A 17,609-nucleotide genomic window follows, 5' to 3' on the forward strand; every position below is an offset into this window, starting at 1 on the left:
CAGTGCCCAATACAAAATAAATGTTAATAAATGCTTGTTAATTAATACATATATTATATATATATATATATATATATAATTTTGCTGGGTTATGGGTAGGGTACAGCCTAGTACAGGCAGCCAGCAGCAGGCTCTTGCGGTGGGGGGGAGGGGCGCGGGGGGATTGAATTGGCAGCAACCACAGCTTCTGGAGCTCTTAGCTTACAGAGGGTAAGGGGATTAGACAGCTGGTTAGAAGGGGATTACAGGGGACCCTTTGCTGGCACGGGGAGCAGGATGCTCATACATGGGTGGGGGTTGTGGTCAGAGTGAGAAGGACACCAAGAAAAGCAGGCACCCTGGTCACGCTTCCATGGCAGAAAAGAGTGCTTGTGGTCACTCACATCCGAGAAGCAGTGATCATGCCTCTCCTTAAATCATGCCACCTTGGAAGAACTGAAAACTGAGATCCCCCAGAACTAGCTCAGAAAACAGCAGCAATAAAAACCTGAAGCTTGGAACAGTTCCCCCTTCACCATAGGAGCAGAGCCCAACTTTAACATCAAGTTAAAAGTCAAGAAATAGGCTGGGGAAATGAACAACTGACAAAAAAAGAACCTGACCATAGAAAGTTACTATGGTGACAGAGAAAATCAAAACATAAGTTCAGAAGAAAACAGCTATATTCAAAGCCTCAAGGAAGTCTTGGGCCTTAGAAGAGCCCAAAAAGGATTTTAAAAATCAATTAAGAGAGGTAAAGGAAAAATTGGGAAAAAGAAATGAGAGTGATACAAGAAAATTATGTTTAGTAAAAGAAGACAAAAAATAATGAAGAAAGTAGCACCTTAACCAGAAGAGGCCAAATGGCAAGAGGCACAAAAAATCCACTGAAGAGAACTTGTAGAAAAGCAGAATTAGCCAGATGGAAAAAGAGGTACAAAATTCACTGAAGAAAAGAAATTCTTAAAAAGTAGACTTGGCCGAATGGAAAAGGAGGTACAAAAGCTCACTGAAGAAAATAATTCCTTAAAAATTAAAATTGGGCAAGTGGAAAGCCATAATCAAAAAGGAGCCTAAACACATTTTAAGAAATTATTAAGAAAAACTGCCTAGAACCAGAGAGTAAAATAGAAATGGAAAGAATCCACTGATCTCTTTCTGAAATAGATCCCCAAAAGAAATCTCCTAGGAATATTGTTGCCAAATTCCAGAGCTCCCAGATCAAGGAGAAAATACTGCAAGAAGCCAGAAAGAAACAATTTGAGTATTGTGGAAACACAATCACGATAATACAAGATCTAGCAGCTTCTACATTAAGGGATCGAAGGGCTTAGAATATGATATTCTGGAGGTCAATGGAGCTAGGATTAAAACCAAGAATCACTCACCCAGCAAAAGTGAGTATAATGCTCCAAGGCAAAATATGGACTTTCAATAAAATAAGAGGACTTTCAAGCTTTCTCAGTGAAAAGACCAGAGCTGAATAGAAAATTTGACTTTCAAATACAAGAATCAAGAGAATCATGAAAAGGTAAACAAGAAAGAGAATTCATAAGGGACTTACTAAAGTTGAACTGTTATGTTTACATTCCTACATGGAAAGATGATGTACGTAATTCGTGAGACCTTTGTCAGTATTAGGGGAGTTGAAGGGAATATAGACAGAGGGCAGAGGATGAGTTGAATATGAAGGGATGATACCCAAAAAAATGAAATAAATTTAAGGGCTGAGAGAGGAATATATTGAGAGAGGGAGAAAGGGAGAGATAGAATGGGGTAAATTATCTCACATAAAAGTGGAGAGAAAAACCTGTTCTCTTGGAAGGGAAGAGGGGGCAGGTGAGGGGGAATGAGTGAATCTTACTGTCATTGGATTCAACTCGAAGGGGGAATAACGTACACACTCAATTGGGTATCTAACTCCATAGGAAAGTAAGGGGAAGGGGATAAAAAAGGGGGATTATAAAAGGGAGGGCAGATGGGGGAGGAGGTAATCAAAAGCAAACACTTTCAAAAAGGGACAGGTCAAGGGAGAAAATTGAATAAAGGGGGATAGGATAGGATGGAAGGAAATATAGTTAGCTTTTCACAACATGAGCATTGTGGAAGTGTTTTACATAATGATACATGTGTGATCTATGTTGAATTGCTTGCCTTCTTAGGGAGGCTGGGTGGGTAGGGAAGAGGGAAGAGATTTTGGAACTCAGTTTTAAAAGCAGATGCTTTAAAAAAATTGTTTTTTGCATGCAGCTGGGAAACAAGATATATAGGGAATGGGGCATAGAAATCTTTCCTGCCCTACAAGGAAGTAAGGGGAAAGGAGATGGGGGGCAGGGAGTGGGGTGACAGAAGGGAGGGCTGACTGGGGAACGAAGCAATCAGAATATATGCCATCTTGGAATGGGGGGGAGGGTAGAAATGGGAAGAAAATTTGCAACTAAAAATCTTGTGGAAATCAATGTTGAAAAGTAAAATGTTAAATAAAAATGATATTAAGATTAAAAAAATTAGAATTGGGCAGATCGAAGCTAATGACTCCATGAGATGTTAAAAAAAAAAATCAGAAGAATGAAAAAATGGAAGAAAATGTGAAACGTCTCATTAGAAAAACAACTGACCAGGAAAATAGATTTAGGAGAGAGAAGAATTATTTAAAAGGACTTTCCTTGTCCAGTTCATGTTTTTTAAATAACTAGGCACATTCTTTCAGTAAAATAACTGCTGTAGTATATAATTCGTTATAAAGCTTATGAAAGAAGTTTTCAGTAGTATAAATGAAAAATTTTATTCAGTTTAGAATTAAGGCTTTTGATAACTTCACCCTGTTTTTTTCTTCAGTCTTTAAAAGAGAAATCATTGTTAAAATTTTTTTCTGTCAATTTGAGGGGGATTAAGGCTATTTTTATCTTTAATGATACTTAGGTTCCATTGTTTTTATATGGCTTAATTTTAATTTTTTGCTCTCTGAAAGTGTAATGACATACAGTAAATATGGAATCCAGAAAAACCCATTTCAATTTACAGTCCATCTTTTTATAATCTATCAGCATCAACCAGCATATTCTGTTGTTTAAATAGGAAGAAATTGTAATTGGGGAAAAATAATAGCTAGAATTAATACTAGCACTAAATCTCCTGAAGCAGAAATTATGTAATGTAGTGTAAGGGCAGAGTAAGAACTGTAATCATATAATCTTTCAATATAATTTCATACTCCAGTAAAATTTTAGAACTGATATAGCCCTCAGAGACCAGCTGGTTAGACTTGTCACTTCATTTTATAGATGAGGAAATGGAAGTTTAGAAACCTTGTGACTGGCCCAGTCACTTGTTGAGTTAGTGGCAGAGCCGAGACTAGAACTTGGGCTCAGATTATTTTTTCTGTTGCATTGTATAATATTCTGTTGGAAATGTTTGAGATCTGAAGTAAAATACAGTGTTTTAAATCTTGGCACTTGTAGCTGCTGATTTTCTGTAGTTCTGAAAAATTGGCTGCCAGTGTAAGGAAGGAGAACAGCCACCTAAGTTACACGGGCAGCTTGCTCTTGGGATAGATTTTGTTATTATATTGGAACATGGCATTAACATAGGAGGTGGTGACAGTAATCAGCCGAAGCAGAGAGGGATACTGGTACAGTTGAGAAGGTGGTAAATGTGGAGTCAGAGGACTTGGGTTCAAATCTTGATTCTGCCCCTTGTTAATTTCCTGGGTGACCTCTGGGCTTTGATTACTCCCCTATAAGAGGAAAAAGTTGAACTGAGATTGCTTCTGAAGGTTCCTTGTAGATCTAGAGTTCTTTGATCCATTATTCTAGTGACAGCAGTTAAAGGGGTGGAGGAGCAGAAAGTACTTGAAAACTGACAAATTTTGTTGAGGGTTTCATTTATTTACCATTCTTTAGTCTAAAGAAAACCAGAATTTGTCAGTTTTTGTAGTGAAATATTTGTAGCCTTAAATACCACAAATGAGTTTCATGCATAGACAGTTATCTCATATTAAATTATTTGTGATCTTGTAATTAAAGGCTCTTATTATTTCTGTTATGAAGCATCCCACTTTAAGGAACTTTATATGAATTTAAGATTAGTAAAATAATAAGCAATAAAATCCTGTCAACATGAAGCAGAAACTCTGGGGGTAAAAATCTTACGAACAGTTCAAGGAAGGTAAGTTATTTTGAGTTCATTTGAAAGATAATTTCATTTTTAGTGTGTGTATTATCATGCTTGTACTGCAAAGGGACACAATTTTGACGTAAAAATGCTGAGACTATACCGTAGCTTCTAAATCTCTTGAAAGTATTGCCATTTACTGTAGTTAAGATTATTCTTTTGGTAGATTGCAAACATTGTTCTTAAGTATAACAATTGCTTTTGCAGACTACTTAAGCAAAATAGAAGGAAATTAAATCATAGAACCTCAGAGTTGGAAGGAATTTCACACTCCATCTGATACTTGGGTGAGAATCTCCTCTCCAGCATCTTCCATTGGTTGTCGTTTAACCTTTGCTTAAAGACTCATAGTAAGAGGGAACTTAGAGCCTCCTGAGGCAGCCCATTCCATTTTACGATAGCTGTAACAGTGAATAATTTTCCTTTCAACAATATGTTTGCTTAGTTTTTTAAAATGTTTTTGTCTGAAATAGAAACTTTTATTTAGAAGTTAGTGAAGTCATCATGCACTTGTTAGAAAGAAACTGGGGGTGTTTAGTCTGGAAAAGAGATCATTCATGGGGGATGTGATAGCTGTCTTTAAGTATTGTAGGGCCATTATATGGGAGAGGGATGAAAGTTGTGCTCTTGGGCTCCATAGGCCTGAACTAGGAACAGTGAGTGGAAGTTGCAAGGTGGCAAATTTAGGCTTGCAGGTTGGGAAAACTTCCTAAGAATTTGAGCTAGCTAAAAGTGTAGTGGCGTGTCCTGTGCTCCGTCCTGGGCTGTCTTCTCTTTTCCTTTTGACTCTTTCACTTCGTAATCTTTTCACCTCCTGTGGATTCAATTATCATTTCTCTCTTGATGAGTCTCAGATCTGCGTATCCAGCCCTAATCTTTCTGCTGACCTTCAGTCTCACATCTCCAGTTGCCTGTTTTATATCTCAAGCTGGCTAACTTATAAATGGATATTAAACTCAGTATGTCCAAAACTGAATGCATTATCTTTCTGCCCAAATTCTCCCCTCTTCCTAAATTGCCTATAACTGTCAAGAATGCCACCATCGTCCCAGTCACCCAGGCTTGCAACCAGAGGGTCATCCTCAACTCTTCTCTCTCAACCCCCATATCCAATCTGTTATCAAGGCCTGTCAGTTTTACCTTTATGATTTCTCTTGTGTATGCCCCTTTCTCTCCCCTGACACTCCCACCATTCTTATACAGGGCCCTCATCACCACATGCTGGTTTGTCTCCCTGATACAAATTTCTCCCCACTCAAGTTTATCTTCTACTCAGCTGTCAAAGTGATCTTCCTAAAGTACAAATCTGACCATGTCACCCCTCCTCTACTCAGTAAACTATAGCGGTTCACTATCACCAGGATCAAATATAAACTCTCCTGGTGTTCACAACTTTTCATAACCTGGCCCCTTCTTACCTTTCTAGTCTTCTTATATTTAAATCCCTGCACATACTCTGTGATCCAGTGACACTGGCCTATTCCTTGCACAAGACATTCCATTTCTTAACTCTTGAGTATTTTCATTGACTGTCTCCCATGCCTGGAACATTCTGCCTCCTCATCTTTACCTTCTATCCTCCCTGGCTTCCTTCGCAATTTCCTTCAAGTACCACTTTCTCCAAGCCTTTCCTGATTTTTCTTAATAATAGTGCCTTCTACGTTGATTATCTCCAATTTGCCTTGTACGTACCTTATTTGTACATAGATGTTTGCATATTGTCTATCCCATTAGCCTGTGGGCTCCATGAGAACAGGGACTGTTTTGGGCCTTTCTTTGTATCCCTAGTGCTTAGCAGAGTACCTGACACATAGTAAGTGCTTAATACATTTTATTACCTGATTTTGGAAGTTCTGAATTCTCCTACATCAGAGCTTTTAAAGAAAAGGCTAGATGACCTCTTGTGGAAATTCTTTTTCAAATAGGTTTTGGTTGGATTAGATAACCCGAAAAGGCTAGATGACCTCTTGTGGAAATTCTTTTTCAAATAGGTTTTGGTTGGATTAGATAACCAAAGAGGTTCCATGCAACTCTAAAATGCATGATTTTATTAGCCATAAATATTTTCCTTATAACTTTGGTTACTTATTTAAATGGTATTTTTCCTTGATTTAACTAAACATTTGTATGATCAGCCAAACAACAAGCATTTATTTCCTGTTATGTGCCAAACACTCTGTGAGGTTCTGGAGATAAAAGCACAAAGGATAAAACCATCCCTACCTTCAAGAATTATATTCTAATAAGAGACGCAGATAATAAAATAAATAAACACTGCATCATAAAGTGAACAGATACAAATGTCTGAACAGTAGTTTGGGAAGGACATCAGAAAAGGCTTCACGTAGAAAATAATATGTGAACTATGCCTTGGACTCTAAGAGATAGCATTAAGGAGGGTCTTATTTTCAGGTATGGAGGACAGCCAATGCAAAAGTATAGATGTCATTGTAAGAAGAGACGGGATGTGAAAATGATGACAGTAATGTGTGTCACAGAGTGCTAGACTACTCAGAGACTTATTCTCTCCAAGCCAAATATTCACATGCAACAAAAGCAGCTGCCCCAAGGTAAGATGACTACCAGAAGACTTAACGTCAGCTGATTAGAGCACTTCTCCTGGAGGAAACAGTTTGTTGCTGACTTGGAGGGAAAAGCTGAGCCAACACGTGGTTGGCAACAGTGGAGCAGAAAAGGAGCGGGCAGCTTTCAGAGATCATTTACTCCTCTGGGTCAGAACACTCACAAACACCAACACTGGTTTGACAAAAATGATGGAAATTCAGAAGCTGCTAAATGAAAAATGAGAACTCCACAGAGTTTACCAGCAGGATAGTTCAACCATCTCTAAGAAGGCAGCATTTCGTGCCATTAAAAGTAAAGTATAGGCAGAATTTAGAGAGATACAGGATTCTTGGCTCAGTAAGAAGGCAGATGAAATTCAATTTTACACAGATATTAACAATCCAAAGCATTTTATGATGCCCTGAAACCTATTTATGGGCCAAAGACCTATGGTGCATCTCAACTATTCAGTGCTAATGGAGCCACATTGATTAGTGATAAGCACATTATCCTCGAAAGATGAGCTGAACACTTCCATAGTGTTCTCAACAGACCATCATCAATCAATACTGAAGCCATTTGTTTACCTCAGGTTGAAGTCCCTCCCTCTCTAGCCAAATTTCCAACTGAAGAAGAGGTTTTGAATGCCTTTAGGCTTCTCTCCTGTGGCAAAGCATCTGGTGCTGATACTATTCATCTTAGATTCACAAGATGAGGGGGGCTTGGGTGGGGGGTGGGGTCCATTGCTTATACAAAAGCTGATTGAAATTTTCTGGGTTGTATGGCAACAGGAGGTTATCCCCTAGGAGTTCAAGAGCACCTGCATTGTCCATCTCTATAAAGGTAAAGGACATAGATTGTCCTGTGACAATCACAGTGGGGAATCTCTCTCTTAGTTATTGCTGGCAAGATTCTTGCCAGAGTCTTCCTTAATAGACTGATCCTTCTAGAAGATGATCTTCTACCTGAGAGCCAGTGTGGCTTCAGAAGGGACCAAGGAACAGTTGATACCATGTTTGCCAACAACAACTCCAGGAGAAATGCCAGGAGCAGAACAGAGGTCTGTACACAACATTCATTGATCTAAGGCCTTTGATATTGTCAGTTGTGAAGGCTTATGGAAAATTATGTCAAAATTTGGCTGCCTGGAAAAGTTTATCAGTATTGTACATCAGTTTCATGACAGCGTGTTTGCACAGGTTCTGATAATGAATGATGCTCTCATGCTTTCCCAGTCACCAGTGGAGTGAAGAAAGGCTGTGTGCTTGCTCCCATGCTTTTTAGTATGATATTTTCAGCTATGTTGTCAGATGCTTACAATGAAGACAAACACGGCATATCAAGGTCAGCTCCCAAATTCATGATAAATCATTTCACTTGAAATGGCTACAAGCCAAGACTAAAGTGGAGGGAGAGTTAGCACATAATTTTTTGTTTGCAGATGATTGTACACTCAATGTAGCCTCTGAGGGTGAGATGCAACCAAATTTTTTTTTATTAAATGTCTTTGTTAATTTTAATATTTTTAGTTTTCAGCATTGATTTCCACAAGATTTTGAGTTACAGATTTTCTCCCCATTTCTACCCTCCCCCCATTCCAAGATGGCATATATTCTGATTGCCCCATTCCCCAGTCAGCCCTCCCTTCTATCACCCCACTCCCCCCCCCCATCCCCTTTTCCCTTACTTTCTTGTAGGGCAAGATAGATTTCTATGCCCCATTGTCTGTATATCTTATTTCCCAGTTGCATGCAAAAACAACTTTTTCTTTTAAGCATCTGCTTTTAAAACTTTGAGTTCCAAATTCTCTCCCCTCTTCCCTACCCACCCACCCTCCCTAAGAAGGCAAGCAATTCAACATAGGCCACATGTGTATCATTATGTAAAACCCTTCCACAATACTCATGTTGTGAAAGACTAACTATATTTTGCTCCCTCCTATCTTCTCCCCCTTTATTCGATTTTCTCCCTTGACCCTGTCCCTTTTTGAAAGTGTTTACTTTTGATTTTGTCCTCCATCTATCTGCCCTCCCTTCTATTGTCCCTGCCTTTTTTTACCCCCTTCTCGCTTCTTTCCTGTGGGGTAAGATACCCAATTGAGAGCGTATGTTATTCCCTCCTCAAGTCAAATCCGATGAGAGCAACATTCATACCCTCACCTGCCCCCTCTTCCCTTCCAACAGAACTGCTTTTTCTTGCCACTTTTATGTGAGATAATTTACCCCATTCTCTCTCTCCCTTTCTCCCTCTCTCAGTATATTCCTCTCTCATCCCTTAATTTGATTTTATTTTTTTAGATATCCCTTCATATTCAACTCATCTTGTGCCCTCTGTCTCCGTGTCTCTCTCTCTCTCTCTCTCTCTCTCTCTGTCTCTCTCTCTCTCTCTCTGTATGTAAGTATGTATGTATGTATATTCCCTTCAGCTACCCTAATACTGAGAATGGTCTCATGAATTACATACATCATCTCTCCATGTAGGAATGTAAACAAAACAGTTCAATTTTAGTAAGTCCTCTTTGATTTCTCTTTCTTGCTTACCTTTTCATGCTTCTCTTGATTCTTGTGTTTGAAAGTCAGATTTTCTATTCAGCTCTGGTCTTTTCACTGAGAAAGCTTGAAAGTCCTCTATTTTACTGAAAATCTATATTTTGCCTTGGAGCATTATACTCAGTTTTGCTGGGTAGGTGATTCTTGGTTTTAATCCTAGTTCCTTTGACCTCTGGAATATCATATTCCAAGCCCTTCGATCCCTTAATGTAAAAGCTGCTAGATCTTGTGTTATCCTGATTGTATTTCCACAATACTCCCAATTGTTTCTTTCTGGCTACGTGCGGTATTTTCTCCTTGATCTGGGAGCTCTGGAATTTGGCAATAATATTCCCAGGAGTTTTCTTTTTGGGATCTTTTTCAGGAGGTGATTGGTGGATTCTTTCCATTTCTATTTTACCCTCTGGCTCTAGAAAATCAGGGCAGTTCTCTTTGATAATTTCTTGAAAGATGATATCTAGGCTCTTTTTTTGATTATGGCTTTCAGGTAGTTCAATAATTTTTAAATTATCTCTCCTGGATCAATTTTCCAGGTCAGTGGTTTTTCCAATGAGATATTTGACATTGTCTTCCATTTTTTCATTCCTTTGGTTCTGTTTTATAATATCTTGATTTCTCATCAAGTCACTAGCTTCCACTTGCTCCAATCTAATTTTTAAGGTAGTATTTTCTTCAGTGGTCTTTTGGACCTCCTTTTCCATTTGGCTAATTCTGCCTTTCAAGGCATTCTTCTCCTCATTAGCTTTTTGTAGCTCTTTTGCCATTTGAGTTAGTCTATTTTTTAAGGTGTTATTTTCTTTGGTATATTTTTGGGTCTCCTTTAGCAAGTCATTGACTTGTTTTTCATGGTTTTCTTGCATCACTCTCATTTCTCTTCCCAATTTTTCCTCTACTTCTCTTACTTGCTTTTCCAAATCCTTTTTGAGCTCTTCCATGGCCTGAGCCCAATTCATATTTTTCTTGGAGGCTTTTGATGTAGGCTCTTTGACTTTGTTGACTTCTTTTGGCTGTATATTTTGATCTTCTTTGTCGCCAAAAAAAAAGATTCTACAGTCTGAGTCCTTTTGCACTGCCCCTGCTCATGTTCCCAGCCAATTGCTTGACTTTTGAGCTTTTTCTCAGGGTATGACTGCTTTCAGAGTGTAGAGTGCTTTGTCCCGAGCTTGAGGGGCTGTGCTGTTGTTTTCAGAGTTACTTCTACACCGCAATCTCTGCCACACCAATGCTCCTTCTTCCCCAAGAACTACCAAGCAAGATTGCAGGCCAGATCCAGGCAGGGCAAAGCAGGCTTTTTACTCCCGCTCTAATCTGTTGCTTAAGTCCTCCCACCTGGTGGGCCTGGGGCCTGAAGCAACTGCAGCTGAACCTCTGGAAGCAGCCCCAGAGCTGCACCACCTTCACCACTCTCAGGGCCGTGGCCGACTGCGAACTCCTTTCTCTCTGTCCCAGAAGTTTTTCCCACTAACCTGTCTCTGTTGTCTTTGGCATTTGTGGATTGAGAAGTCTGGTAACTGCCATAGCTCAATGATTCAGGGCCCTACATCCTGTCCCACCTGGCTCCCCATGTGGTTGGTCCTAGCGTGGCCCACGCTGGGCTCTGCTCTGCTCCCAGCTCGGTGTGATAGACCCTTCCCAGCCACCATTCAGGCTGTCCTGGGCTGGAGCCCTGCTTCCCTCTGCTATTTCGTGGGTTCTGCAGCTCTAGAATTTGTTCAGAGCCATTTCTTATAGGTGTTTGGAGGGATCTGGGGGAGAGTTTAAGATTAAGTCTCTGCTTTCCAAATGCCATCTTGGCTCTGCCCCTGAACTTGAGGCAACCAAATACTGATTTTTCTGCTGCTTGTGCTAATTTTGGCCTAACAGTTAACACCAAGAAAACACAGGTGCTTCATCAGCCAGCACCACCCCTTCCATATGTAGAAACATCAATTACAACAAATGGAGAAGTTACGAATACTGTGAATAAGTTCACTCACCTTGGCAGTATACTTTCCTGGGTTGTACACATGAATAATGTTGACTCACTGCCAGAGCATTGTTTGGGAGGCTCCAAAGAAAACTATGGGAAAGAAGAAATACTAGATAGACAGCCAAACTGAATGTCTACAGAGCTGTTTTGCTGAACTCGTATGTTTGTGAAACCTGGACAGTATGCCAGTGTCATGCCAAGAAACTGATTTGCTTCCATTTGAATTGTCTTAGGAAGATTCTGAAGATCACCTGGCAGGATAAGGTGGACATTGAGCTCCTTTCTTGAACTAAACCACCGTGTGTTCAAACTCAGCTGCAGAGAGTGCAACTGTGATGGGCTGGCTACATTGTTCAATGCCAAATGTTCACTTGCCAAAAGACTATTTTATGGAAAACTCATACAAGGCAAGCGCTCAGATGGTGGTCAGAAGAAGCGATACAAGGGCACTCTCAAGGTCTCTCTCTAGAACTTTAGAATTGATTGTGTGACATGGAAAACACTGTCAAGAACTACCCAGGATGGTGTACCCGCATCAAAAAAGGTGCTGTGCTCTATGAGCAAAGCAGAATTGAAGTAGTTCAAAAGAAACTCGAGATACACAAATTTAGAGAATCCACCCCAAATATTTACATGAACTGTTTGTCCCCGACCTGTGGTAGAGCATTCTGAGCTTGTATTGGTCTGATCGGCCTCAGTCAGAAGCATTATAACTTGACTCTAACATAGTGATGCCATTTTGGTCCTGCTCGAGAATTAAAAACACCACTCATCTCACCAGTTTATGCTTTCCCCTTCCTCAAATTGCTTTGTATTTCCTCATATTTGTAGATGTTATAATTCTCCCCCAATTCCATCCCCCTGTAGGACATAAGTTCCCTGATGTCAGATGTGATTTTATTTTTGTCTTTATGTTCCCAGCATCTAGCACAATTCTTTATATGTATTAGGTATTTGATACATGTTTATTTAAATAAACTGAAGGCATAAAGCTGGTTATTGCTAGATCTAGCATTGGAGACCAGGGCTTCCAATTCCCAGCCTGGTACTCTTTTCATATCCTTTTGCTTTTATAACAGTGTTATTAGATGGGCATAAATGTTCTGTAATGAGGTATGGCTTAGTAGATAGAGATATGGCTGGGTTCAGGCCCTGCTTCTTAGACATACTGTTTGTGTGACCCAATGCAAGTTAGCCCCCAAGTGCTCCAGGAAAACTAAAGTTGCAGAGGAGGTGCCAGTCTGCATTTGTAGGGGGAATTCTTCACCAGGAGCTCCCTACACAGTGCAGTTTTGTTTTTTAAAAGCACTATGCCAGCTCTTCAGTCAGGGGGCTTCATTATATCTCCTTCATGCCTGTCATTCTCCTCAAAATAAAGGGAGAACGTTGAAAAGGAAAAGAAGTCACCCAGATTTATGTGACATGAAAGGGAAGATGGGGACTTGGTGATTGGTGGTAGGGATAGTTCTTGAGGGTTGAGTATGTGAATATTGGCCTGTGCTAGTACATTTCTTTCCTTCCTTAACCACTGTCTTTTCTCTGTCCTTGGTCTCTCCCTGATTCATGGCCCAGATGGAATTCTGCTTTAAAAAGGAATGAGTGAATAAAGGCAGTGAGAATTGAAGTATTGGTATTCACTAAGCAGAGCCTGCATATGCAAATGCTTAAAAATCGTGGATGTCTAGCAGGTTATAATGAGACATGAGGCGAAAAGATAAGTCATAAGATGCCTAGAAACAAGCTAACAAGAACCCTCCATTTAATTCACTTTTGTACCATCAGTAGAATTTTGCCTAAGTGAATCTAGACAGTTAATCTTCAAGATTTTTTAGAAATGGCTTCTTTAACTTCCTTTGGCTAAGTATTCATCGTCTTATCCAAATACTGTGGCAAATACACGCCACAAGGAGGTTTTCATAAGCCCTTCTATTTAGTCATTGATGAGATAACATAGGTGAGGTTTCACCTTGCCAAAAATGTTTGATCGGACTAGGTGTCTTGTTGACATCTCAAGCTCAACGTGGCCACAGTTAAACTCCTTGCTCCCTTCAAACCCTTCCTGTTACTATCAAGATTACCGCCGTTCTCCTAGTCGCCCTGACTCCCAGACTAACTGTCACTGTTGGCTGGTTGCTCTGATATCCTCTTTGCGAGGTATCTCATGTGCACCTGCTTCTCTTTTCTGAAAGCCACCACCCTGGTGCGGGCCCCCATCACCTCACGCCATATATACAACTGTTATCAAATCTTATTCTACCTCTCCATTTCTCACATACTTACTTCTCTATACTTACGCAGTTCAATCCTTTATCTCGTCTCACCTACAAGAGCCTCTTAATTGGTTGCTGTGCCTCAAAGTCTCTTCCTACTCTAGTCCATTCTATATACTGCTAAAAAAGTAATTTTCCTTAAACACAGAATTGTCTCTTCCTTCCTTATTCAACTTCAATGGTAACCTATTACCTTTTGAAAAAATATAAGCTACTCTGTTTAGCTTTTAAAGCTCTGCAGATTGGCCCCAACCTATCTTTCCAGTTTCATTATATGTTACTCTTTCCAAAAGGTTAAACTCTTCACATTCCTACATGGGAAAATGATATTTGTAACTTATAAGACCTTTCTCATTTTTAGGATAGTGAGAAGGAATATATTTAGACAGGGCAAAGATGTGAGCTAAAAAAATAAAATCAAGGGGTGAGAGGAATGTACTGGGAGAAAGAGAAGGGGAGAGGTAGAATGGGGTAAATCATGTCACATAAAAGAGGCAAGAGAAAGCTTTTACAGTAGAGGAGAAAAGCGAGGAGGTAAGGGAGAGTGAGTGAACTCATCAGAATTGGCTTAAAGAGGAAATAACATACATACTCAGTTGGGTATAGAAATCTATCTTACCCTACAGGAAAGTAGGAGGGGAAGGGGATAAGAGTACTGGGGTGGTCGTGATAGAAGGGAGGGCAAATTGGGGGAAAGTGTGGTCAGAAGCAAAACACTTTTGAGGAGGGACAGGATGAAAGAGAGAAAAGAATAAATGGGGGTGGCATGAATAGGATGGAGGGAAATACAGTTAGCAATAGTAACTGTGAAAAAAAATTTGAAGCAAGTGTCTCTGATAAAGACCTCATTTCTCAAACATAGAGAATTGAGTCAGATTTGTAAAAATAAGAGCCATTGCCCAATTGATAAATGATCAAAGGATATAATCAGTTTTCAGATAATCAAAGCTATCTATAGCCATCTGAAAAAAATATTCTAACTCACTATTGATTGGAGAAATGCAAATTAAAACAATTCTGAGGTATTACCTCCTACCTATTAGTTTGTCTAATAGGACAGAAGGTAAATGACGAATGTCAGAAGGGATGTGGAAAAAGTGAGACATTAATGCATTGTTGGTGAAGTTGTGAACTGATTCAACCATTCTGTAGAGCAACTTGGAACTTTCCTCTAAAGGATGTTAAAATCATGCGTACCCTTTGACCTAGCAATACTACTACTAAGTCTTTCTCCCAAAAGAGCCAAAAGGAAAAGGACCTGTATGTACAAAAATACTTTCTGAAGGCAAAGAATTAGAAGTTGAGGGGGTGCTCATCAGTTGGGGAATGACTGAACAAATTGTGGTATGTGATTATGATGGAATTAGTTTTATAAGAAATGATGAGCAGGATGTTCTCTGAAAAACCTGGAAAGACTTGTGTACAAAATAAAAGCAATATTGTAAGATAATCTGCTGTGAGTGACTTAGCAATACAGTGATCCAAGACAACTCTGAAGGACTTATGATGAAAAATGCTGTTCATCTTCAGAGAAAAGAACTGATGGTATCTGAATACAAATCGAAGCAAACTTTTTGTTTTACTTCCTTTGTTTTTCTTGAGGTTTTTTTGTCTATGCTTTCTTTCACAACATGATTTTTGCATGACTACACATGTATGATCTATATCAAATTGCTTGCCTTATTTCAGAGGGAGAGGGGTGGGAAGGGAGGAAGGGGAAGAATTTGAAACTCAAAAGTTTTAAAAACAAATGTTAAAATTATTTTTATGTGTAGCTGGGGAAGAATAAAATACCAAATAAATACATAAATTTTCTAAAAATGCTCTCATGGTTCTTCTCCCTTCACTTTGCACCAGTTCATATAAGTCTTACCAAGTTTTTCATCATTTTCATCATTTCTTATAGCACAATAGTATACCATCACAATCATATGCCATAATTTGTTCAGCCATTCCCAAATTGATGAACATCCCCTCAATTTCCAATTCTTTGCCACCCCCCCCCCAAAAAAAAGAGCTGCTGTAATTATTTTTGGACGTGGAGGTCTTTTTCCTTTTTCTTCGATCTCTTTGGGATATAGATCTAGTAGTGGCTGAGTCAAAGGAATGGCCAGTTTTATAATCCTTTGGGCATAGTTCCAAATTACTCTCCAGAATGGTTAGATCAGTTCATAACTCCACCAAAAGTGCTTAAGTATCCCAGTTTTTCCACATCCCCTTCAACATTTGTCATTTCCCTTTCTGTCATCTTAGCCAATCTGATAGGTGAGGTGGTACCTCATAGTTCTTTTAATTTGCATTCCTCTAATCAATAGTGATTTAGAGCATTTATTTCATATGACTGTAGATAGCTTTTATTCTGTAATTTGTCTTTCATATCCTTTGACCAGTTATCAATTGGGGAATGACTTGTGTTCTTATAAATTTGACTCAGTCTTCTACATATTTAATAAATGAGGCCTTTATTAGAGAAACTTGCTGTAATCATTTTTTCCTAGTTTTTTGCTTTCCTTCTAATCTTGACAGCATTGGTTTTGTTTGTGCAATACCTTTTTAATTTAATGGAATCAAAATTATACAATTTGCATCCCATAATGCTCATAGCTAAGTCTTTCACAGTTGATCATTGTGACAGTGTTGCTGTTACTATGTATAATGGTCTGATTATGCTCACTTCACTTTGCATCAATTTATATAAGTCTTTCAGGTTATATGTATATCATTCCTGACCGGAATTTAACATCTAAAATAGAAAGGAATCCATAAATAGATTTCAGGGGACCTTTGACCTTGAATGGGGGAAAAATTACATCTTTATTTTCACCAGCCTCTAATCGAAATTTAGTATTTCCTTCAATTATTTAAAAATACTATTCTGAGAAAGGGTCTGTAGGCTTCATGTGGTTACCAGAGGGATCCATGACCCTGATCTTTCTGGTGAGACATGAATTCATTAGAATGTGTGAATTCTGCTTTCATATTTCCCCTTATTTTCTATGTGGCCATGGACATATCATTTGAGGACCTTTTGCCTTAGCTTTCATAAATTTACAAATAAGATTATATAGATTTTTAACAATTAATGGTAAAGCAGTTTGAGACCTTCATTTTAAAGGAATACTAAAAATAACATTCATTCATGTTGTTTGCTAACTTGGTTCTCCAGCAGCTTACTTGTTTGCCTCAAATGTTAAAAATATTTGTGTTTTACAGAGCTACATCTATTTGGGATAACAGTCTTCAGATCACCACACTGTCCAGTGTGATAGGAGCATGGCTTGGAGCATTTCCTATTCCATTGGATTGGGAGCGGCCATGGCAGGTCAGTTTTTGTTACCTAAATCAGTAGATCGTGTGGGCTACAGCATGTAGATGAAATTAGAGAAGCAAAGCAGTACTTACAGATTTAGATCTCAGCTAATGTTTTTTCTAGGTTGTAGTTTATCTTTTTCTTTTTTCTCCTTGTTTTTATGGTACTGTTTGTGAGAGAGATTTTTCTATAGTTCACATAAAATAATCATGTATCCTGGTTTAGTGGGATAATCTGAGATTTTGTAGATGGGCCTTTCAGTTAGGTATTATTTAGTGGTATGTAACTATTTTTTAATTAACATATTTAAGCTAAACTACCATGTTGTGGTTTAGTTCCTAAAATGGTTTGTATTCACAAAATAAAGTGCTTCAAATTTTATATGCAGCTTTGAGCCAGGGTTCCTTTGTTAAATTGTTCCAGAAGAGTCATGAAAGTACCGACTACCTTCACCTTTTTGCCTCGGTTTCAGCATCTGTGAAATAGAGGATTGAACTAAAATGAATCTCAAAGGCCCTTTGTAACCTATGTAAATTCTATGTTCCTTTGACTCCAACTGCTATTTCTGGGGACCAGTTGAACTGGGATCCCCTCAGTGCCTATTGCCAATGACAATGATGACAGTGAACATTCAGGACTGCAGCCAGAACCTTGGGTATAACATTACGATCCTCTGGGCAAAACCGCACCAGTCACCTTGGTAGCTATGTGAAGAAGTGTGAGAAGCTAGCTCTTTTCATTTTTACTTGGTTTTCCTAGTTTTGATTGGGTTCTCATTGTGTTGCTACTGCCTC

At 39.0% G+C, this 17,609-nt stretch overlaps 1 protein-coding gene across 2 annotated transcripts in view; it reads left to right on the plus strand.

Moving 5' to 3' along the window:
* The window catches only part of PIGF (phosphatidylinositol glycan anchor biosynthesis class F), a 51,169-nt gene that overhangs the window by 12,450 nt on the left and 21,110 nt on the right, over positions 1-17,609 (plus strand). For both annotated transcript variants that reach the window (XM_036748270.1, XM_036748271.1), the window contains exon 5: positions 16,719-16,827. In XM_036748270.1, coding sequence (XP_036604165.1) covers positions 16,719-16,827 — 109 coding nt within the window. The remainder of the gene's footprint in view (positions 1-16,718; positions 16,828-17,609) is intronic.

Source organism: Trichosurus vulpecula, chromosome 3 (genome assembly GCF_011100635.1).
Source record: "Trichosurus vulpecula isolate mTriVul1 chromosome 3, mTriVul1.pri, whole genome shotgun sequence".
NCBI lineage: Eukaryota > Metazoa > Chordata > Mammalia > Diprotodontia > Phalangeridae > Trichosurus > Trichosurus vulpecula.